At 43.8% G+C, this 24,631-nt stretch overlaps 1 protein-coding gene across 1 annotated transcript in view; it reads left to right on the top strand.

The window, feature by feature from the left end:
- Positions 1–24,631, top strand: part of zmym4.1 (zinc finger MYM-type containing 4, tandem duplicate 1) — a gene marked incomplete at its 5' end in the record, with an annotated part of 38,415 nt that overhangs the window by 8,788 nt on the left and 4,996 nt on the right. The window contains 20 exons of the mRNA XM_080859169.1: positions 4,244–5,374; positions 6,200–6,289; positions 6,447–6,499; positions 6,584–6,706; positions 6,990–7,068; positions 7,236–7,491; positions 7,862–8,102; positions 8,498–8,716; positions 9,762–9,912; positions 10,659–10,774; positions 11,156–11,377; positions 11,919–12,069; positions 12,751–12,926; positions 13,733–13,874; positions 15,876–16,013; positions 16,152–16,189; positions 16,282–16,426; positions 17,052–17,164; positions 17,434–17,626; positions 18,227–18,394. Of these exons, the coding sequence (XP_080715295.1) occupies positions 4,244–5,374; positions 6,200–6,289; positions 6,447–6,499; positions 6,584–6,706; positions 6,990–7,068; positions 7,236–7,491; positions 7,862–8,102; positions 8,498–8,716; positions 9,762–9,912; positions 10,659–10,774; positions 11,156–11,377; positions 11,919–12,069; positions 12,751–12,926; positions 13,733–13,874; positions 15,876–16,013; positions 16,152–16,189; positions 16,282–16,426; positions 17,052–17,164; positions 17,434–17,626; positions 18,227–18,394 (3,945 nt within the window). The remainder of the gene's footprint in view (positions 1–4,243; positions 5,375–6,199; positions 6,290–6,446; positions 6,500–6,583; positions 6,707–6,989; positions 7,069–7,235; positions 7,492–7,861; positions 8,103–8,497; positions 8,717–9,761; positions 9,913–10,658; positions 10,775–11,155; positions 11,378–11,918; positions 12,070–12,750; positions 12,927–13,732; positions 13,875–15,875; positions 16,014–16,151; positions 16,190–16,281; positions 16,427–17,051; positions 17,165–17,433; positions 17,627–18,226; positions 18,395–24,631) is intronic.

The following is a 24,631-nucleotide window of genomic DNA, read 5'->3' as shown; positions in this document are numbered from 1 at the left end:
AATTGTAAGCCCTGTCAGACCCTCGTTTGTAATTGTGATTAACATTAAATAAGGGTTAAATACATTATATCAGTAAGACACAGCACAAAATACAGTAGTAATAAGGATAAGTGCAACGGCCCAGTGGTTGAGAAACACTACACTAGGACATCAAGTCTGAAATGCCATCAGCGGTTGCACAGTGAAGAAAAGCCATGTAAATGCTTGAATTCTGAAGTTTGAAGTTTGCCCTTCTCAAATGCATATGTTGATACTCATGCCAATGTGGAAAAACTTCTAAACAAGCTGGGTCTTTAAAACATCACCTGATAGTACATGGCAGGGAAGGTCCACATAAATGTGCCTGACCTTTTATATGTTTACAATATGTAAAGGCATTTTCACTGGCATTTTCATATGCAAAAACATACTATGTGGGAAAACATTTACAAGGTCTTCAACTCTGTTTGTGTGTGTGTGTGTGTGGAAGAGAAGACTGGAGAGAAGCCTCGTGAAGGTGCCCAGTGTGTGCACACTCACACTCACACACATGCACATCCTCATATAGGCTGTAAGGTGAACCCTGTTTCCGTTTCAACCCGCTACACTGTCTGGCATCTACAGATGTGGCAGTCATTGCTGTAAGTGTGCAGACAGATTTGCCATGCACTTTATATGTTTTTTTACAGGGACTGGCAACAGGACATGTATCATTGACATTACCAAGGTGTCATCAGCTCTTGGAACCAGTGTGTTTTCAGCCTTGATCGGAATTCAAACATTTTCTGGGTGTGACTCCACAAGTGCCTTTAATGGCAAAGGAGAAAAAAAAGACATTTTCTGTTGCATGTGAGAAAGATGAGTACCTAAAGGCTTTTAAAAGTTTAGGTACTAACTTAAACTTGGAGCAGTCAACATTTGCATTTCTTTGCCAGTATGTATGCCACTTATATGATCAGTCGGCAGCTGATAATGTAAATAAAGCTAGGTTCAAGGCTTTCTGTATGACATCATCAGCCTTGCCAGAATTATCCATTCCCCCTACCACTGATGCCCTCCATCAGCACTGCAAAAGGGCAAACTACCAGGCTGCAATAATGAGGTCCTGTCTCAAACATAATATAAGTGCTCCATCACCTGCTGGATATGGTTGGCAAATAGAGAATGGGAACTTGCACGTCACCTGGATGACTAGAAATCCGGCCCCTGACAGTGTTTTGCATGTGATACACTGTGGCTGCAAAGGTGCCTGTGAGACAGACAGATGTTTTTCTGCAGGATTGTGTTGCATAGTTGACCTATGTCGTTGCTGTAGGAACTGGAAGATAACTGTCCTGACACTGACACTAACAGTGAGGACTGAGTGTCCCTAATCTGTTATTTCTTATTCAGTTTTGTACAGTTTTATATATCATATTTCATGTTTCATAAAGAGTGTTTTTATGGTTCATTAGTGTTGTTTTCATTTGTGGAAGAATGAATGAATGAATGAACAAACAGATGGTCATTGGTATTTACAATTACTGCCTTTTATTGATACATGGAGGTTTATTTGTCACATACATAAAAATACTACTGTTTTTTCTGTGCGAGTGTGAAGAAAGAAAGATCAAGAAATATTTTTCATAAATAGCAAGAGGGAGTTTAAAGAGCAGTGTGTGAAAAAAGGTGTAATTGATGTTTTATAGTCATTGTGTGTGTTCAGGATAAGGAATGCTTGAGGAAAGAAGCTCCTCCTCAGTCTCTCTGTTCTGGTCTTGTAGCAGCAGAGACGTTTGCCTGACCTCAGTGTTTTGAAAAGTCCATGGTCAGGATGTTAGGAATCCTTTACAATACCTTGGGCGCTGGTAGGTAGGTCTTTTCTTGTAGGTCTCCTGCAGAATATGGAGAGATGCTCTGATGATTCGGTGCAGCAGTCACAGGCTGTACAGTTCCCATACCAAGTGATGCTGTCAGGACACACAGCTGATGGTGCTGAACTTCCTCAGCTGATGTAGGAAGTACAGTCTTTGCCTTGATTTCTTCGGTGGGTGTTCACAGTCCATGTAAGATCCACAGTAATGGGTATTCCCATGTATGTTAAACTTGATGTCAATGACTTAACATAAAAATAACATTATCGTATATTTGCCTCATTGTTATTCTTGGACGCGGCTATCTATACAGCACTAATTAGAATTAATTTAGCCCACTTTTGAGGATGTTCGGATGTTTTCCTCTATCTTTAACGATGTTTCTAACCACACGGGAGCCGCCATTTTTCCATTCTGTTGACAAATGCAGCCTTCTCATTGGTGTAGCATGATCACGTGTCGAACCGTGGCACGGCTCCCGACAAAAATCTTATTACGCTCTGAAGTCTCTAGTTCTGCATGAAACAAAGCCATATAGACAATCGACTGGAAAATCAGCGACGAACTTTTTTTTGGTAACTAACTACGACTCGTTCTTTTTTATAAGCTAAAGATTGTGTAGATGCCAGTGAGTGGAACGGGCTGAAACGAAAACCGTGTTCACCTTACGGCCTACGAGGGCACATGGAGCTAACGTAGTCTATCCAATTTTGAGCCTACATTATAGCTTGCCCGTAGGAGCAGTTTTTAAATAAGACGCAGTTTAAACACAACGTAATATTTCTTCATTACTCTATATGTTGTTACTCTGGAATAACCGTGTACAAATTAACTTTATCAGGACTGTTGCATTTCAAATTATTTCAATAGGCTCTAAGCAACGGGAATCGTGATGTATTTCCGCTTATCCTTTATACCGGCAAAGCCGCTTCCGGTTTACCTGGCAACTAAGAAACACAATCAGCTGTGGAGGAGTTACGCCCCCATACAACACAACTAAGAAACGTCATAATTTACTTTATATATGTTTATATGAATGGATTCAACTGTTGTGCGTCGTCAAAAGCAGATGAAAGTAGCGTCGGAGCACTGTAGTGTCCCGTTGTGCTCGGTATCTTCACGATACAACTCCTGTATTAGCTTTCATTCCTTTCCGGTGGAGGAAGAGATCAGGAAAAGATGGTTAGTTAACATAAGAAGGAGTAACTTTCAAATAACGAAACATACAAAGGTTTGCAGTGTCCATTTCAAACCAGACGATTTTGTGGAAGGAACCATTAGGAGGCGTCTGAAAAAAGGCGTTATCCCTACAATATTTGAGTGGAATCGGGAACGACGAGACCGACCACCGATACCGGAATCAGACATTGGAAACGCTAATGAAGATATCGTCTGGCATGTGGGCGCCTCCTGTTGGATTACGAGAGGAGTGCAAGGTGCGGAAGTAGCTCAGCGAAGTATGTAGAGACCCTCCTCTGGCAGTATTCTGTAGCCAATTGCTACCTTTGTCCAATGCAGTACCCTGTTTAGTTGGACAGTAATTGTTTGGAATAACATTGCAGGAATTTATCTGAAGTAAACATAGAAAGTTGTTGTGAAGAAAGCATTTGAACGGTAAGCAACAAAACGAACGTCCACATTGGAGCAAACGCATTGTTTACAGTTCCACAGTGCATAGCTAGCAGTGGTAAGTTAGCAAAAAAAAAAACATGCACGGTCCCCGTGGTAGCTCAGCAATGTGGTTAGGTTTAGGGCTCCAAAGCCAAAATACCACGGGCCATTAAAAAGGACCTAACCAAATGCAACACATAGCGTTATTCATAGGCATTTCATGACGTAAATTAACTGTCGTAGCGATAGTGTTATTTGTGTTGACTATAATCAACTGGGCTTCTGACTAGCAATGTGGTTACGTTTGTAGTTTAAAGTAAGTTTCCATAAAACATGTAGTGTTAATATTGTAGTGTTTGGTCATGGTAATACAATACGATGGCCTTAACATGCCAGCTTGCTAACGTCAACTTTCATGATTCTACTAATTCGCCAGCCATAGTAGGATAACAATTATATCTATTAACCATCAGTGAACCGCTTAGGTAGAATGCTGAAGACAACTTTTCATTCTTCAATTTGAACCAGAAATCTGTCCAGGGTGAAGTGTTGCATATTTCTTGTTCCTACACATGCTGATTAACCCGAACCAATGAATCAGTTTGTTTCCTGCTGCTTCCTCACTATTTCGCGCCATGATAGTGTTTTGGTAGAGGGCGCATTTTGCTGAGGGCAAAAACAAACGGAACTTTGACGTATCAATATCATATTTGTAAAAAAAAATGTGTTTGGACTTAATCGTATAATCTTACCATTGTTTCCACCTTATATTCATGTTATATGTAATGTGCCCCCCCCAGCTCTGTATGAGCCCAGCAGAGTGATGGATGGGAATGCGAGTCAGGGACCTGAAGAGCGCAGCTGCAGTGGAGAGGCAAATGGTGTCAATATCGTAGACTCTGGAGAGACCACAAGCAAAGATGATGCAGATGGAGACCATACCGGCGAGGTCAGTGCCAGTGAAGATCTCACTAGTAGAGAAGGAGAGACTGGAAACACAGTGACACCCAGTCCAGATGAGACCAATAGAAATGACGCCGGGGGAAATAAAGAGCCCAAAGGAGACAGTGGTGATAGCAGGACAGGTGGAATGGATCTTGTTATTGGGAGCATTCTTTCAGGGGATGCGGCTAACGCTGATGCTGCCAGCGGAGACAGTGTAAATGGAGACTCTCCAGCTCTTTCTAAGGGGAGCCTCAGCAGTGTGGTGAGCTCTTCTCAGACTGGAGAGCTGCTCAGCTCTGGAGACAGCGCCATGACACAGAAAGCAGCCAGCGACAGCACACCACCAGAGCCTCACTCTCACACCCCCTCCACAGAACAGAAGCCTGTGGCCGGGGCAAAGGAGGACAGGCAGGAAGAGATGGGGACTGAGGCAATGGATGAAGAGAGGGGAGAACAACAACATCCGCAGGGTGAGGGTTCAGAAGGGAGAAAAGGGGGTACAAAGGAGGGTATGGGGGAGGAGGAGGGGCAGAAGGAAGTTTTAGAAACGGGTGCTAAGTGCTTGGGAGGGAGCACTGAAAGTTTGGAGGGAGGTGCAGGGGATATGGAGGTGGACAGGCAGTCAGGGGACAGTGAGGCAGGGGTGCTGGAGGTTCCAGTGATCAGTGAGATTAAGGAAGAGATCAGCATGGACTCTGAGCCCAGCTGTTCCGTAGGGGGAGACACAAACGCCTATGCCGACCTGGACATGGGCGTGGATATGGAGATGAGCACTGGCGGTTTGGACATGGGAGTGGAGGCAGTGGCCACTTCACAATCCCAGACGTCCCCTGAGACACAGGTTGTGCACACCCAGAAAGTGATCAGCGTGACCAGAGGAACAGACCCCGAGGACCTGGACATGGGAGTGGAGACGGTGATGGAGGACAACACAGACACAACATCTGATGGGAGCGTAGGAGACAAATCAAAGAGGACGGCCTCAGGTAAATACTAAAGGCCTCACCCATCAGTCATACCTGACCCACAAGAGAACACTAAGATGTTAGCCCAGGGGCGTAGCCACGTGGTGGCCAGGGGGGGCCACGGCCACCATTCGTCAGAGAATGGCCACCCTGCCCCCCCCCCCCCCCCCCCCCCCCCCCCCCCAACCTCACAGCACGGCAAAAAAATACAAAAAACCCTCCTGAACAGAAACGGTATAAAGCTGAAATAAATGCATTAGTATTTTTTTTATGAAGTCGTCTTATATTGTCAAGGCTACAGGCCCCATATTCGCAGCATGTGTGTGAGTTTTAAAATAGTAGTTTTTGACAATCAAGTGCCACCCCAAATAAAAGACTGGCCAGAGCTGGCCCCCCCAGAAATAATGTCCTGGCTACGCCCCTGTGTTAGCCTATTATCTCAATGCTTAGTGTATGACTGCGTATGTGTTCCCATTTCTCCACAAACCAATATATGTGATATTAAGCAGTATAGAGTGGTATTGCTGTATTTGTTCATCTTGTGTCTCAGTGTCTAAGCCACTCCTGGCTTATTTGTTTTCTCATCTCCAATGGATATCCTTCCTTTCTGAAAGATGCGACATTCTTTCTTAAGGGTTTCTCAGGATACTTGATAGAAACACTCACATATTTTCTCACACATACTTCGTAGTTAAGACTTGTATTGTTTTGTATGAAAGGTTCTATGCAAATTAAGTTTTTATTATTATTATTACTTAATGGTAATTGCAGACTAAAGTGCATGAATTCATTTATGAAAATGTGTTGCTAGGTGGTCTCATTCAGGTGTCTTGTTCTCCCCTTCAGGTCTTGTTCTGAGCCAACCCCAAAAGGATTCGTCTGTAGGGCTAAAGCAGGAGAACCCTGACCCATCCACTGACCACACAGGCAGCCTCAGTAAGTTACAATGAGTACACACTGAGTACACCCTGAGTACTATGGGTACACCCTGCACTCATTTATCTATTTGAATTGCCCGGTATCTTGTGCCTGAGCTTATTACATTTAGAAGCATAAGCATAGTTGACTTAATGCTTTGTGTTTGTTTGTGCAGAGGCTCCTGCACTGTCCAAACTGGACACCAGCACATTGGCTCCAGGATCTCAGGTATGGTCCAGTTGAATGCATACTGTATTTGCATGGTCCTGAAAAGTGTGCTGAATGAGAGCAGCTCTACTGTGCCTTCCACAGGAAGCGGCTCCTGCGGTGGAGCTGAATCTGTGCATCAAGGACGAGCCCCAGGATGAAGAGTATGATCGGGCACTTGCCCCCTTCAACACCGAGGGCATCAAGGATGAGCCCTACTCGGGAGAGGTACAGCACACATTTAATTTCACTGAGGCACAGAAGCGCACACACACACACACACACACAAACACACACACACATAGAAATACACACACATACACACACACAAACACAAACACACACACACACATAGAAATACACACATACACACACACAAATACACACACAAACACACACACACACACACACACACTCACACAGATCCACTACTTCTCAGTGAGTTTCCAAAACTCTCAAGGCACATACGTGTGTTTGGATCTCTTATCTCTGTGTGTTTGTGTATTTTTAGGAGTTTGGTCAGCAGAAGTTGTCTGAGCAGTTTAAGATCAGTGCGGTGTTCTCTGTGGGTCAGGCATCTGCTGTTCCTGGTGAGTACCACTGCTTTGACGGACTGTACTGTACCGTACTGTAATACTTAGCAACATATTCACTAATGACACATTCCAGAACTCCTGAACAATGCATGTTTCGGAGTGACGAAGAGCATCACAGATGCAGAGTCCGTTATCTCTCTCGTTCTTCCTGCCCACCCTAGCTGCTAAAGCAGATGTGCCCATGGCGGTGGCACCTCCGAAGCCCACGGCGCCTCCCTCGGTGTTGCCAGCGCAGCTGCCATCAGCGAGCACCTTGTGTGTGGTGTGTTCAGGCTGCCAGAAGGTCCTGCTGAAGGGCCAGACGGCGTACCAGCGCAAGGGCTCGCCTCAGCTCTACTGCTCCACCTCCTGCCTCACCGGCTCCACCGGCACAGTCATCAGAGCAGCTGCCAAGAGGACCTGCCACTTCTGCCTCAAGTAAGGCGACCATGTACAAGACAAGGGCCACGCCATGTTAGACACCACCCTTATTATTACAACTGTCCCTTACGTCAGCCCAGCCACTGTTGCCTGTGTCTCATTATTACTGCTTTCATAACTGCCTCATTGACTGCATTGTTGCGGTCTTACCATCACAGCCCAATTAAGCCTAGTCTTGTGTTGGAGACGTACGTGGGGGAGGGTGGATGGGGTTTGAGGGCTCCAGCTGGAAATGTGGGTTTGCCGGGCGTCTCATGGCTGCTTAAGCACTCATCAGTCCTCGAGAAAATGTGTAAGTCCTCATGGTACAGACTTTAACAACTGAGTGATATATTTGTATTCAGTGTGTGTGAACTTCTTTGTGCAGGGTGATCTCTAACCCAAAGGATGTGATCATTGCCCCCGTGGACAAGGGGGGCTCAGTGAAGGACTTTTGCAGCCAGAAGTGCCTCTCCGCCTTCAATTACAAACGGGACAGCGTTCTGTCCACAGCTGCCACCACCAAACCAGCCTCGTCCGTCGTCACCTTGGCTTCTCCAGCCCCCTCTGCTCCACTCTCCTCCTCGGAGCCAAAAGCACGGTGCAGCTCCTGCCAGAAGGTTGTGGTGGTAAGTGCTGGCAGACACACCGCTTTCATCAGTGGTGTAGTGGTCCCTTGAGAAGTGGGTATAATAAGTGGGTAAAATACTTCATATACCTGCGTATACCCTGGCAGACACACCGCTTTCATGCAACAACTTAAAGGTCAAATACACCCCTCCCTTTCCGTGCTCCTGGAGCCAGGCTGGAATAGTATATGGTAGGTCCGAGCCACTTTGTTTCCTATTTACAGAGCACTGGCCGGACAGCTAGAGGAGCATGAGGAGAATTTCACTGTATTGTATCAAATGTGATTGATTGTAATCAAGGGTTACATCTTTTAAGTCCAAAAAGACTGGCTAGATCACTCAGAGTTTTGTGACTTGTGATGTATTTCGTTTTTCTCCCACCACCCCTCTCTCAGAGTAAACATGAGGTGAACTACATGGGCTCGCGGCACAAGCTGTGCAGCGACGAGTGTTTCATGCGCTTCCGCTCCTCCAACAAGCTGACCATGAACTGCTGCTCCCACTGCGGGAGCTACTGCTACCAGGGCAGCCAAGGCGGACAGGGACACACGCTGCAGATCGACCGCATCAGCAAGAAGTTCTGCAGCCAGGCTTGCATCACTGCTTACCGCAAGGTACATCCTCTCACTCTTTAGCTCTCTGTCTTCCTCGATGTTTTCATCTCTCTCTCTCTGGAGAAGACGATGGGTCATGTGTTTTGGTATTGTGAAAGTTTGGGGTGGGGTGCCTGAGGGACGGTTTGGAAAGTTGGGGTGAAGTTTTTTACATCAGTGCTTTCTGAGCAGCCCCACTTTCAAGGTGGAGAAGAGACACAAGGTCTGTTTGTTTGAGTATTTTATTGGGATTAGCAAAGATGGTTGAAGGATGCGAAAGAACAAGTAACTGGGGGCAGGTTCAGTTGAGGCGGGGCACGGTTTTTAAGGGAATGGTGGCTGGTCGCATGGAAATTGAAAATGCTTATTCAGTGGCAGTTGGTTAATTCGGGGCGCTGGGGCGCTGCCCTCTTCCAATTAGCCAGATAAGAAAGTCTACTTAAACATGTTAAACATAAATTAATTAGATCATCACAAAATAATAATTGTTAACTCGTACAATGTGCAACAATCAGCATTCATTTAAAATGTGTTCCTTATTGTACGTAATTAATTTCTGTGTGAACACATATACTTCCTGGGTGAAGAGCACCTACCAGATTAGTGTTTGTATGTAAGCAGAGACCTTATTAGTCTAAGGGGGGGAAGCTGCCCGCCCGCCCCCCCCCCCCCCCCCCCCCCCAAGTGTGATATGGAGGGGCTTGAGCATTTCCTTTTCTTTATATGAATGTAATGATTTCGGCCTTGTCAGTTGGAGGTTGTAATGATTTATGTGTTTTAGTAGTGTAATTGTTTCAGACAGTGGTTTAATAAAGGAGTGTTAAACCTGTCTCTCACTCCCCCTCTCTCCCCTCTGCCTCTCTGTACCCTAACAACATACAAGGAGGCAGGTGGATCATAAAGTAATCAAATGTCATGCTTCATGGCTTTCAGTACTGCGCGGCAATTAGGACACACACACACACGGTGCTGGTTTTAAATGACAATTTGGTGGTTTCGTGTGAGGTGGGAGGTTGTGCAACATGATAATTGATGGTGGTGTGTGTGTTTGTGTGTTTTCTTGAAGAAGGGTCACAAGACTGTGCCATGTGCGATGTGTAAGTCGATGCGTCCCTCCTCAGACATGCTTGAAGGTGTGGACAGCAAAGGCAAAACGGAACTCTTCTGCTCTGCCACGTGTGTGACCGCTCAAAGAGTGCACACGGTCAGCTCTACAGGTAAACATTCAGCCTTATACACATGGGCCACATACACACACTCGCACATGTACACACTCACACACATGTACACACTCACACACGTGCACACACTCACACACGTACACACACATGTACACACTCACACATGCAGACACACTCACATGCAGACACACTCACATGCAGACACACTCACATGCAGACACACTCACATGCAGACACACTCACATGCAGACACACTCACATGCAGACACACTCACATGCAGACACACTCACATGCAGACACACTCACATGCAGACCCACTCACATGCAGACCCACTCACATGCAGACCCACTCACATGCAGACCCACTCACATGCAGACCCACTCACATGCAGACCCACTCACATGCAGACACTCTCACATGCAGACACTCTCACATGCAGACACACTCACATGCAGACACACTCACATGCAGACACACTCACATGCGTACACACACTCACACACGCACACACACTCACACACGCACACACACACACACGCACACACGCACACACACTCACACACGCTCACACACGTACACACACTCACACACGTACACACACTCACACATGTTTGCAAGAGCAAACCGAACAGTCACATAGTGCATGCCATCATGGCATTAAAGACTCATGGCCACATGGATATAGAAATCAGGACCTGCTGTTCTGTCACTGTTTTTTACTCAGAGCCCTAATGTTGTCTGTTGTCTCCCACACACACACACACACACACACACACACAGGGACGTCGTTACCATGTGACAAATGCAGCACCACTGCTGTGCCCCAGTACCACCTTGCCATGTCCGATGGATCCATCCGGAACTTCTGCACCTTCAACTGTGTCCTCAGCTTCCAGGTACATTTGACACAGACACACACACACACACACGCACACTTCCCATATCTTTAAGATACCCTCTTACATATGCATTCTCATTTCACTAAACCTTTCTGTGTGTGGTGTTGGGTGGTGTGGTAGATTGAGGTTGTCATCCTAAAGATGCCTTTTATACGAGTGTTCGCCTATGTCTGTGTGCATCTGAAAACTGTAGAGAGAACCACCCATAACCCGGTTGGAATGGAAAGGTAGCTAAAGATCAAGTGCAAGTTGAAGTGACTGTATCATAAAACATGTTCAAAGCATTGGGCATGTACACCTGTCATCCTCATCAGCACCTCAGATAGACCTACTCCTTTCGCATCAGATGAAGAAGAAACTCTATGTGTGTGTCCACAGGAAAACTTCAACAAGACCAACGCACAGGTGAAGCTGAATGTAACAGCAGCTAAATCGGCTGTGGTACCCAGCACCTCGGCCGCACCAGAGCCCTCGCCCGTGCCCTCGCCCTTGCTCTCGCTCGCTCAGACCCTGACTTCCTCCTCCACTAAGATAGGAAAGTTGTCCTGCCGACACTGTAACACCACCATCAGCACCCGGCCAGAGCCTGTGGAGGTCATGGTATGCTCTCTTAGGCAGCTCTCCACTCATCGTACCTCTCCGCCTCAGATCCTCCTCCTTCTCTTTTTCACCGTCTACCTCTTTTCTTGATCCTCCATTAGCCTGTCCTTCAGGGTGTATCTCATGAAGGGCACCCCCTCTCACTCTCCTTCACTCCGCTTTCTCTCTCTGTCTTAACTGGACAACCTGCACAGCCAATCCCTTATAACAGGCTGTTGTCAGTCATATACTGTATGCCTTGTTATGTTTATTTGTTAGTAAGCATGAGATTATGGTTGTATGGAGGTAAAGGTACGTAACACCGTATCGAGGTAGAGCGTCTTTAAAGCGCTGTGTTGTGAGCAGATGCCCTGTGTCTCTTTCATATCTATCTACACTTCCTACCTCAATTGCTGCTAGTCCCAATTCTGTTCATATTTCATACCTAACTCTTAACTTGCTATTTTGCACTTTTGGTTGGATGCTAAACTGCATTTCGTTGTCTCAGTACTTGTACTCTGTCCAATGACAATAAAGTTGAATCTAATCTAATGTAATCCAGGGGAAGATGTTTGTGCTGTGTGGGAAGCAGTGCGCGGAGGACTTCAGGAGGATGAGCCTGCTGCCAGGCCGCTGCGACTACTGTAAGGTGGACAAAGGCGTGAAGGAGGTCAAGAGGGTCTGCGGCGTGGACCGGCTCTTCTGCAGTGAAGGTGAGGCACCAGTCCGCCTCCTCTCGTGGTCACACACACTCTTAACACACACACACACACACCTACCTATGACCACTTCACACAAACTCTTAACACACACACACACACACACACACACACTGACCACTTTACACACACCTAACTCTGACCATTTCACACACACACACACACCCACGCGCCTACCTTTGACCACTACACACACACACTCTTAACACACACACACACACACACACACACCTATCTCTGACCACTTCACACACACTCTTACACACACACACCTATCTCTGACCACTTCACACACCATGCTTTAAACACACACTCTAAACACTGACAAACGTGTGTTTTGTCAGTCGTCTTGGTCTTTGCCTGTTCCATCTTTATACACATGGCTTAAAGTTCCCCCGGCATAGTGCCGAAATTCAGGCATGGGGCCATTTTAGATTTGGAAATAGATTATACTATAGTTTCTGAGATGGGTCACAATATGCACCACAGCAGTCGTCCATCTGGCTTGTAACCTAAGCTGTTTTCAAAATTTCAAAATCCACCTGATCCTCAGACCTTTTCCTCCTCTAATCCCTGTTACACAGTCTTGAGTCCTACTGCTATTTCAGATGTTGAATGCTTCTCTGTGTGTGTGTGTGTGTGTGTGTGTGTGTGTGTGTGTGTCTCCCCCTGCAGGCTGCACTCTGCTCTACAGGCACGACCTGGCCAAGCGCTGGGGCCGCAAACACTGCCGCAGCTGCCGCTACTGCGGTGCCATCTCCCAGGTCCTCGTCACCAGCCTTTTCTCTGGCAAGCAGGAAGAGTTCTGCAGCCACGACTGCGTTTCCTCCTACACACTGCTCTTCTGCCAGGTCAGGACCAGGGTCAAGGGGTCACGGGTTCTTATAACACGGGTAGATGGAATCCACCATTCTGAGAGTGAGTTCTGGGGTGTGCTATATTCAACGGTATAGTAACTGTACGACCTGTTTTCATCTACCTGAGCGTTCCAAATCAGTGCGCACTCAAAAGAAAATATCTAACTAAGATGGCGGCGTGTTGTGGCTAATTTAGTGGGGAATGTTTCATGTGAATTAAGCTATCTACACGACTTTTTATATGTCTAAATTGACTCGGTTAGTTGTTTCTATGCTACACGAATGTTGCAGAGTATTGTAAGTCTTTACTGAAAGTCTCGAATATTATTTGTAGGTGACTTTTAGCGCTTAGACCAAAAACCCATTGAAACACACGTAGCTTTTGTGCTTTGTTGCATAGCAACAGCCACACAAAGGGGGACTATTTTGCAGATTTGGGATAAGGATTGTCCTGCCCAAACTATGAGCTATTTTGAATCATGGCATCTGATTCATGAGGAGGTATGATGATGCCTCTCCTGCTCTGCTGGTGGACCCTGTAGCACAAGGGTCAGGCCTAGACCAGCTGCCTGAAGTAACTGAGATGAGCAGCAGTGCTTCCTTCAGCTCTGTGCTCATCTATGCCATGAGGTGTTGGTGGACTTGTGTCCCAGTCAGATCAACATGTGACAAGCTGTCCTGGATACACCAGTCTCCTTTTTCTCTTAATAAATTGCCTCTGTGTGTGTGTCTCTCTCTCTCTCTCTCTCTTACCCTCTTCTCCCTCTTCTGTGTCTTCTTGATTTGTTGCCCTCTCTCAGGTGGCTAAGTGTGCGTGCTGCCAGCGTGCTCGGGCCATGTCTGAGTCCCTGCGCTGGGTCGGGGAGATGAAGCATTTCTGTAACCTGAGCTGCCTGCTGTTCTTCTGCTACCAGAACGGCAGCAAGGAGCCAATCAACCAGGGTGAGTTCACACACACACATCACACGCTCCCAGGCATGCTCATGCACACACACACATTCTACATAGTAAAGAGCCACTGTGCCAAGCTCATTCTCACTAACTCACAATAGAGCAGGGGTTCCCAACCTTTTCTACTCTGAGGCCCACCTTTTTGTATTTGTAACAGGTTGGGGCCCAACAGACAACCCGCTTATTTTAGCTAATCTATATTCCTTTTTAAATGGAATAAGCAATTGTTATGTGTCACAAAGAGCTACATTAGCACCTGCTACAGGCAGCCTAGAGATAATACAAGGAAATCTATCTAGATAAATCAAAATTGTATCGTGCACCAGAAAACAATATAAAAGCACACAGAGCATTTTCAGTCGAGAGGGATTTTTTTTATCAAAAAGTTTTGAAACAAAAGAACTGATTTGCAGTAGGCCTAGGCCTATTTGTGGACTGCAAACAACCATTTGGCAGCCTAGAGATAATACAAGGAAATCTTTCTAGATAGATCAAAATTGTATCGTGCACCAGAAAACAATATAAAAGCACACAGAGCATTTTCAGTCGAGAGGGATTTTTTTATCAAAAAGTTTTGAAACAAAAGAACTGATTTGCAGTAGGCCTAGGCCTATTTGTGGACCGCAAACAACCAATTCAAGAAAACCAGTGTAGACCCAAAAGATCGCATGCACTCAAAACAAGTGATGAAGCATGCAAACAAGACCACTCAGCTATGCCTAATTAAAATAGGTGTTGCTTCAGACATGCAGACAAATAGGTTTAAATAAATAGGATTAAATAGTTCCAAATAATGATTTAAATCTGTTGCTGCAATCTATTATCAACATAAAGAGCACCAAGCATTCCTGGGCAGTGGTTCGAGTTGATAGCTATCCACAGAAAAGCATGTAGGCTACTCTTAGAATACCGCTCCAGCGTTAACGAACAAAAAAAAACAGTTACTGATGTCTGCCGACTCGTCTAACTGTATTGAAAAGAACGGGCTGCCTTTCATCCTTTCCAGGACTGGCACCTGTACTGTGTCGTTCGAAAGTGGTACTGTCAAGAGTTTTTTTCGCGCCGTCTTCCCCAATCATCTCGCGGCACATATCCACCGCAGCTGGCAGCAACATTTCCTCTGCGATCATAAAGGCCTTCTTGGTCTGTGCAACACGTCCAGCTACCATGTAACTTTCATTCAAAGCACTCCTTTCTTTTGAAATATTCCAACGACTTTTCAGCCACTGCTGGATGACGCGTCTGCATATGTCGCTTCAGATTTGAAAGTTTGATTACATCATTAGACCCCATTAAAACGCACTCTACACTGCACTCTGGGCCGAACGTCATCACCTACATTCACAAAAACAAATCTAGTATAAGCAGGTTTGTATGTACGCTGGATTTTTTAGTTTTCGGTAGTATGACATTCCCCGGGGCTGTCATTCTTTCGCTTGAGAAACTTTTTCGATAATATTGTCAACGAGTCGAAAGTTACCTTAACTGAGCGCCTCAACTTGATGACGCTGTAAAATTCGAACAACACAGGATATTATTTTTCTGTTATGCCTATTTATATATTTTATATTGTGTTTAAATCATCCAATTTCAACCATAAATTGTATTAATATTGTTCTCAACTAAAAATCAGTTCTTCGTGGAAAAAACGCGGGGGGGAAAAAAACCTGAAACATTTTCACGGCCCAGTGGATTGTGCTCCACTGCCCATGGGTTGGGAAACCCTGCAATAGAGGACATTACACCCTTTCTGCCCATGTGCAGCCTGTTGTGTTCAGCTGTTTTTATTTCTAACCCTTTAAGAATAATGCTCAATGAATGTCTGTTTCCCTAACCACGGGTACATTTTGGTGTTTTGGTAGAGATTTGGTGTAAAATGCCCTCCCTTACCCTAGTCTCTTACTCTCGCATCTCCATCCCATCCCTCAATCGCTTTCTCACCCTCTCTCTCTCACTCTATCAATTCTCCTCTTTTTCCTACTCTCCCTGCAGTCATCTCAGCCTCGTCGATCCCTGCAGCTAAAAACCCACCCGTCTCCAAGGAGACCACGCCCGTCATTGCCAATGTCATCTCACTCTCCAGCACCCCTAATGGTCAGCCCAGTGTCCTGGCCAACCCTACACTACAAGGTACAGGCCAATTAGTCGTGTGTGTGTGTGTGTGTGTGTGTGTGTGTGTGTGTGTTGAGTCTGTATATGGATGTGTGACTGTCCCCATTAGTGTATTTGTCAGAATAGTTGCCTATTTTTCTGTCTTCCCTCTTCCAGGTGCGGTACCAAACATGCCTGTCAAGATCTCTGGACATGTAAGTATCCTTGCTAGTCCTCCAAACAGTGTGTGTGTGTGTGTGTGTGTGTTACTAGATTGTGTGTGTGACATCTGGACTGCCCCTTACAGGCAAGCACGCAGACGGATGCAGTCAAGGCTCCCGCTCCCCCACCTCCCAGGGTGTTGAAGAACAAAGCGCTGCTCTGCAAACCGCTCACACAGACCAAAGGCACACTCTGCAAGCCCACATACCAGACCGTAGAGACACAGACAGGTAACACACACACACACACACACACACACACACACAGACCAAAGGCACACTCTGCAAGCCCACATACCAGACCGTAGAGACACAGACAGGTAACACACACACACACACACACACACACACACACACACAGAGAGACCAAAGGCACACTCTGCAAGCCCACATACCAGACCGTAGAGACACAGACAGGTAACACACACACACACACACACACACACAGACCAAAGGCACACTCTGCAAGCCCACATACCAGACCGTAGAGACACAGACCGGTAACACACAGCATACACACACACACACACACAGACCAAAGGCACACTCTGCAAGGCCACATACCAGACCGTAGAGACACAGACCGGTAACACACAGCATACACACACACACAGACCAAAGGCACACTCTGCAAGCCCACATACCAGACCGTAGAGACACAGACAGGTAACACACAGCATACACACACACACACACACACACACACACACACACACACACACAGACTGACAAATATACACACACCCATCCAAAGAGAGACGGGGGAGACCACATGTAGACACAGCATAGCACCACAGTAGTTAATGCTGATGTGTGATCTTGATTTTTTGTGTGTGTGTGTGTTTTGTATCCACAGAGCAGAAATACCCAGCTGTGCTGGTGGTGCCCATCCCTGTGCCCGTGTATGTGCCAGTACCCATGCACCTCTACAGCCAGTACACCCCTCAGCCGCTGGGTCTGCCACTACCGGTGGGTACCATAAAATCACCCCCACTTAAACGTCTGAGCTTCTGAATCTGTTTTTCACTACAGAACCGTCACATCCACAGTCACTTCTAACACACACCACATACACACTCCGGACACACTCCGGACACACTCATGTTCCTGAACAGCATTAACTCTACCCAGTCCTTGCCAGTGAGGGGCACATCTCTTTCTCCTACACGCTCTTGTGTACATGGTCAAGCACACTACAGTCTCTTTCCATTAATCGATTTACCTGTTGTCTTCCTCAGGTGCCAGTGCCCATGTTCCTGCCCACTACTCTGGACAGTGCGGAGAAGATAGTTGAGGCTATTCAGCAGATTAAAGAGAAGATCCCCGCGGACCCGCTGGAGGCCGACCTCATTCTCATGGCGGAACTCGTCGCCGAGGGCAACCAGAAGGACGAGAAGGAGACGCCAGTGCCCAGCACCTCCCCAGCCGATGGTCAGTCTAGAGAGAGCGAGAGCGCGTTTGTTTGTCTCTAAGGTGAAAGGTCTTAGTTGGTGTGCGTGTAGACATGACATACTAATCCTAACAACTAATGGTGTATACACCATGTAAGCTAATAGTGACAGTCACTGATACCGTCAAGAGTTAAAACCAATATCTCGAAGGCAACTGCTCAGAACAGACTTCATTTTACTTGTGGCTTCATGATTTAGCTTCTTGAACCGCACTGCATCACAAACTCCATTTCAATAAGTAGCCAAGATTTTGATTTAGGAGAGATGATGAATTGATAAAGCACCTCCTGTAGCTGCATGGATTGGTCTATGTGAGAAGAAAAAGACTAATTGTCATAGAAGGATAAATGTTTTAACTTATATATATATAGACACATATAAACCTGATTTGGATGTAAATACCCTCAAATTAAAATCCCATCTTGATGGTTCATTTCAAATTGTGGTGGTGTACAGATCCAAAATGATGAAAATTGTGTAAATGTCGAAATATGTATGGACCTGACTGTATGTAGCTCCTCATCTCTGAAGTCCATTGTCCCCCTCTGCTCCCCCTCCCCCCCTCCCCCTCCCCCTGTAGCTCCAGTTGGTTCCCCCCTGCCCATCTCAGACTTTGATCTGGATGCTCTGGGCTGGGGCGATGACCTGCTCTCCACTCACACATCTGACACGCCCACATCCTCCCTAGGCCCAGCCCTGCCAGAAACCCCTGAGGAACACATCGACCTGGAGGCAGACATCCCTGTTGGTGAGACTCACACACACACACACCTCAAGAAAGACCTCTACTAGTGATGGGAAAACACACACATACACAAGCAGACATCCCTGTTGGTGATGCTTACACACACACACTCCTCAAGAAAGACCTCTGCTAGTGATGGGAAAACACACATACATGAGGCAGACATTCCTGTTGGTGAGAATCACACACACACACACACACCTCAAGAAAGACCTCTACTAGTGATGGGAAAGCACACACATACATGAGGCAGACATCCCTGTTGGTGATGCTTACACACACACCTCAAGAAAGACCTCTACTAGTGATGGGAAAACACACACACACACATGAAGGTACACAAAGCTGGAGGCAAACTTCTGTATAAGTACACACACACACACACACACACACACACACACACACATATATATTAGGGATGTGCATCTCATCACTGAGGAAGATGCGATACACATCTCGATGCACTGCCAACGATCCGATACATTAAAGATACATAAAAGCAGCTACTAATGCGATACGATACGATTCACCCCTATTGCGATGCAGTACGATTCGACACGATACGATTCGACACGATGCGATTCGACAAGGTGCGATACAAAATAATGCAATTTTATATTATTCATAATGATTCATTTATTTGTCATACAACAAATCATTAAAAAGGTATCTGACAAAATATAACATGTATATGTACTAGGGATGCAAATGATTAATCGACTTTAGATTAATTGTCGATTAAGAGGTTGCTCGATCAAAATGTATTAATCACGATTAATCGCTAGAGGGCGCTAGCGCGAGAGACTGGTTGAAAACAAATGTTCTCTGTGTAATGCGGTATTGAAATACAATAGTTCCACTAGCTCACTCAGTTATCATTTGAACACCGTACATGCTGCTGTCCTGCATGGCACCACCAGTTCACCTGGTCAACCTAAAATCACAGCTACACTGTATTATACCTTCTCTCGCTTACTGCCGCGAGTTATGGCTTATAGTCTTAAAACTCAGGTAAGCTAATAGCTCGTTAGCAGGCTAGCTCACTGAGACTTCATAGAGTTAGCTACCTAGCTCGTTAGCGGGCTAGCTCACCTGGCTATGAATGTGAATATCTCTGTCTACTCCCGCGCTAACGTGTGCCCGCGAGTTTGGCTCATGAGAGTTAGTAAGTAAGTAAGTAAGTAAGAGTTGAGTTGGCTATTTAGCTTGATAGCGGACTAGCTCACTCAGGCTTAATGATTAGATACCTAGCTCGTTAGCGGGCTAGCTTACCTTTGCCTGATGGCTTGTCATTAAGAATGTAACTACTCTATCCCTCACTACCGTGAGCGCGAGTTAAACTTCAGAGAGTTGTGTTGGCTATTTAGCTTGTAATAGCCTAGATGCAGTTTCTTCATAATCTATAGGCTCAATAATATTCTGTTTGGCTCTATTTAATTTCTTCTATTCTTTTTTGTTTTATGTCTGTTTCAAATGCAAGAACTGAGCCAGTCCATAATTTATTTCTTTTTTTTTTAATTAATGAATGGATTTTGTTATACCATAAAAAAACTTTTCTGCTTTCTTTTCCAAATGCATAATTACTTGAGGAATGTATAATAGAATAGAATAGAATTATCATAATGTAATGTAATATAATAATAATAGGGCCTATTTTTAAAGGCCCTATTGAAGCACTGAAACTCAGGTGAAAAACGCCGCTTATCAATTAATCGAAAGTCGATCGATAAGATTATCAACTAATGATTAATGAATTAATCGATAATTTGCATCCCTAATATGTACGTGTGTAAGTGTTCTCTAAATGTCATTTTTTTTTTTTTTTTTAAACTACAGGCCTACCAGGCAGTCACAACACAGTTTGCTTCATCCTAAACATGTGGATCAAATGCCTCACGCAATCAATTTAACTTATTTTCCCTATTTTAAGGTTTTTCTTTAGGTTTTGAGTTGATCCATATGATCAGTATGAAGAAAAAAGTATAGGCTAATGGAGACTAGCTGCTAGATTTCCTTTTCCAATTTAACCCTCTAGATCCCATAGCGGCCGTGGACGGCCTTCTTGTAGAATCCCATAGCGGCCGTCGACGGCCGTAACTTTTAAAGACACGGTGTTAATACTACAACATTAATATATGAAAAAATACACCGCTAATGGATAGATTAACTTCTTACTTTTATTTTGAAACCGGAAACGGGATATGCTGTCATTGGCTTTTTTTAAGTATTTGCTAATTTAACCTTGCTACTGACAGATCGCCTGAAGATTACAGTGTCTGTTGGAGTAAAGGCTAGAAATCAGAGACGTCTACATCTGTTCTCACTGGATGATACCGTATTTTTGTGCACCAATGACGACGACTAATCACGTTTGTATGACAGTAACGATCTTGTTTGAGAAGTCAGAAATAAAAAACCGTATTCAAATAGAAATATAAGTATCCTCCTGTTTATTTCTGACTAGCTAACTCGCCAGTAACGTCTTCGTATGGCAGTAACTGAGAAGTGTTGGTTTACAAATAGCACCAGCCTCATCGTATACATAGACAAAAGTCATAGCTAGATCAGTGATGTTTGAATAGATTGTAAAGCCATGACACTTTTATTTATGGAGGACTGAAAGTGCCAAAATTCAATAAATAAATACACCATCAATAATTATTTAAATGTGTCATTAATTAATTAAAATGGGAATTAAATACATAAATGTTTTATTAAATGTGTCATTAATTAATTCAAATTGGAAATAAATACATAAATGTTTCATTAAATGTGTCATTAATTCATTAAATACAAATTCATTTTATGTCAAAAAACACATTTAATTATTTCACTATTTAATTAATTATGTCATGGTCCTGTGTTGCAGCGCATCAATAATTTATTTTATCTGTCAAACTCACCCATCAAAGTCAGTGGGCGGATTCCTAAAACCTGATTGGTTACCCTGCACATCAAGTCAAGGCTTACCGATTCAAGATATTTGGATTGACGCAGGCCTCATTCCTAAACACTGTGTCAAACTAAACTTTTTCTTAAACGCTAAAAATCCAGAGCGTGCGAGATGAAGAAAACGGAAAATCGATCCAGTAGTGGACCATGGATTAAATACCTCGAAAGCAATTTAGACATCAACAGAAATGCAAAACAAAATTGAAAAGTCAGTAAGGAAAGCTAAAATGTATGGGGAAATACGAGGAGAGTTGGATTCAAAAGGACAGGGTTCAAAAGGACAACAGACCTAATAACAAACACATTACAAATAATAAAGAGGGCTTTCATCCATCAAAATGTGTTGGTTTGTCTGCTTTGTATACATTATCTCTTTCAATCTGGCTTGTTGTTTTTGTGTGATATTACACTTGATTTTAACAGTTGACTAAGCAAGTTCTTGTAGCAGCTAGCTGCTAGCTGTCGTGAGGTACTATGCTAGTCAACTCCCATCATGAGCTGCATTGCCTGCTCGTAGAAAACCCGTAGTTGCATCATTAACTGAGACCGTGATGTAGTGCTGGTTTTGTATTGTGTGTACTGTAGAAGACTTGCCACTTGAAAAAAAAGAAGCTCTTGACTAAGCACGTTCGTGTAGTAACTAGCACTAGCTGCTGTAGGTTACTGCTACAGTTGTTAAGTAGCTAGTCAACTCCCGTCATGAACTGCATTGCCACTCGTCTGATCTACGTGAGAAAATATAGAAAGCCATGGCCAAGTAAACAGAACTTTTATATGTCGTGGAAAATTCTAAGAGTTCTCAAGAAACTTCTCAAGGCAAATAGGTGTGAATATGCTGAAAGGTTTATTTCAGAGGAATTAACTACTGCTGAGCTGGTCCATGGAGCATCTCAAAAACTCTAGTCTAAAGTGATCAAGTAAACAGAACTTTAACTTTAGGTCGTATGGTACTACATGGTATTAAAAAGTTAAACAAAATTTAAGTTTTATCGAAATGAATTTGTGTTCTCGCTGGAAGAAGACCACTCGTGAATAACTCACAATTTTAACCAAAGTAACATGTCACAAGATTCCATAACGTTAAGTTTTGGTGCTGGAACCGGTGGAAAAATGTCTCTCTCCAGGCACTTCAGACTAAAGCAATGGATCAGACTAAATCAGCGTTAGCCCCGCCCACTGACTTTGATGGGTGAGTTTGACAGATAAAATAAATTATTGATGCGCATCAACACAGGACCATGACATAATTAATTAAATAGTGAAATAATTAAATGTGTTTTTTTTTTTACATGAAATGAATTGGTATTTAATAAATTAATGACACATTTATTGAAACATTTATGTATTTCATTCCAATTTGAATTAATTAATGACACATTTATTGAAACATTTATTTATTTAATTCCAATTTAAATTAATTAATGACACATTTAAATAATTATTGATGGTGTATTTATTTATTGAATTTTGGCACTTTCAGTCCTCCATATTTATTAGCAGAGATATGTAACATTTAATAATTGGTCTTTGAGGGACGTTCAGTAAAGCTAATTTTCACGTTACCTCACTTGTGGAAATGGCGGTCAATTGGTGACTTTAGTTTAGCAACCTACGAAGGAAGCACCCGCGTCTGTGGGTGAGAGCTATTATTTGCACAAATAAACGACGTGGGTAATCGGCTGTGTTTTCTGGTTTTCAGAAGAAATGTCTTACAATTTGTATCGTCATCTCAATTTCCATGACCAGTTTGACAGCTTACTTGCTAGCTATCTACATTGACTGAGGTAACGTTAGTCTGAGGAGTTCGTCTGGAGTTGGTTGATAGCCAGCTATTGACTCAGCCTCATCACTTACTAAACTGATCAGTTTAAGATAAATAACATGTATAGTAAAAAAACTTCATCTCTACTAGTATTTCAAATCCCTCATTTGTTTTGAGCTGTAAGCTTATGGTAACAACAGTAGCTACAATCAATAGCAAGGTCATCATTGAATATTGAAAACCTCATATTGAAATGGTATTCAGCAGATTATTCGACAGCCAACTAGTAATATGTTGTGATGTTAAATTTTAAGCTTGTACAGCTTTTATGCTGTGGAAAAGCTAATCACAATGAAATCAGGACCAAGGTATAGGACATCACTACTACAAAAATCTATAGTAGATGTGATATAGCTTGTCTGTATGTAGTACACACTGGGATATTGAGCTGATGTTGTGGCATAAAACAATTGACATAAAAATGGATGAAACAATAATGACGTCCACTGTGATGGCTTACAATAATAGGATAGTTTTTTCTTTTTCTTTTATGTGTCAGGATGTCAGTTGTTCCACCTCATCTGAGGGTAGAGAAGTGAGTGAGGGTGCTGTGGCAGCAAAGAGAAGTGAGGACATGGGGGGAGAGGAACAGCGAGAGGCCTGATGAGCATAAGGAAGCTTCAGTAGGACATAGTAGGTTTCTCACTGACTGAATTGAAGATGGAAAGTTGTCAGCTTACAAGTGGTGGTGTTTGTATAGGTAGTCTGACATTACAGTCTGTAGTCTATAGTAGTCTGACATTAGATCTATTTCTACCCTCACATAGTGTACTGGTATGCTCGATGGGTTAAGTGTTCTGGGAATGTGTACATGGTATTTGAGACAAGTGAAAATAATTGATAAAAACTGTAAAAACAAACTTTTCCGTTGGTTTGTACATACAAGTTTTGTGTGGCAAGAATGCCAGGTGTGATAAGTGGTACAGTGGTTAGTGTTGTTGGCTAACAAGTAGGCTATCTGACCTGGGTTAAATTCCTGGCCAATGAAAGATGATAGTGTAAATCACTTTGGATAGACATGTTTGTTTTAGTTCCCTTTTTGGGTCACTTTATCTCATTGATGGCCCATGACTTTCATAAGCAGCAGTAATAGTGGGAAAATGTCTTCATTGACACCTACAGTACATCTATATTTTACATGTATGTACATTTCAACGCAAATGCTGTACAGCGGTAGTTGGTAGCAAGGCTGCAAAACAAACAAAACAAAGATGTAAACTAAATTCCAATCAAGATGTAAACTATATACATTTATGTAGGCTAAAAACTAAATCTGTCTTATGTCAAGTGTATAATTTAATTTGTCTGAAAATACAGCATCTTTCCATCTACAGTGATCTAAATTGTGTCTGGTTAAAAAACTAAAGTTAACTGTTTTGAACAGAGTATCTAAATATCTTGAAAAAAAAAATGCTGTAGTTGCACAGCATTTTGATGGTGGTGAACATTGACTGCATTTTGGATCT

This window comes from Sprattus sprattus (assembly GCF_963457725.1).
Source record: "Sprattus sprattus genome assembly, chromosome: 20".
NCBI lineage: Eukaryota > Metazoa > Chordata > Actinopteri > Clupeiformes > Clupeidae > Sprattus > Sprattus sprattus.
Note: the sequence above shows the minus strand (reverse complement) of the source record. Positions and strands in the feature narration are given on the sequence as shown.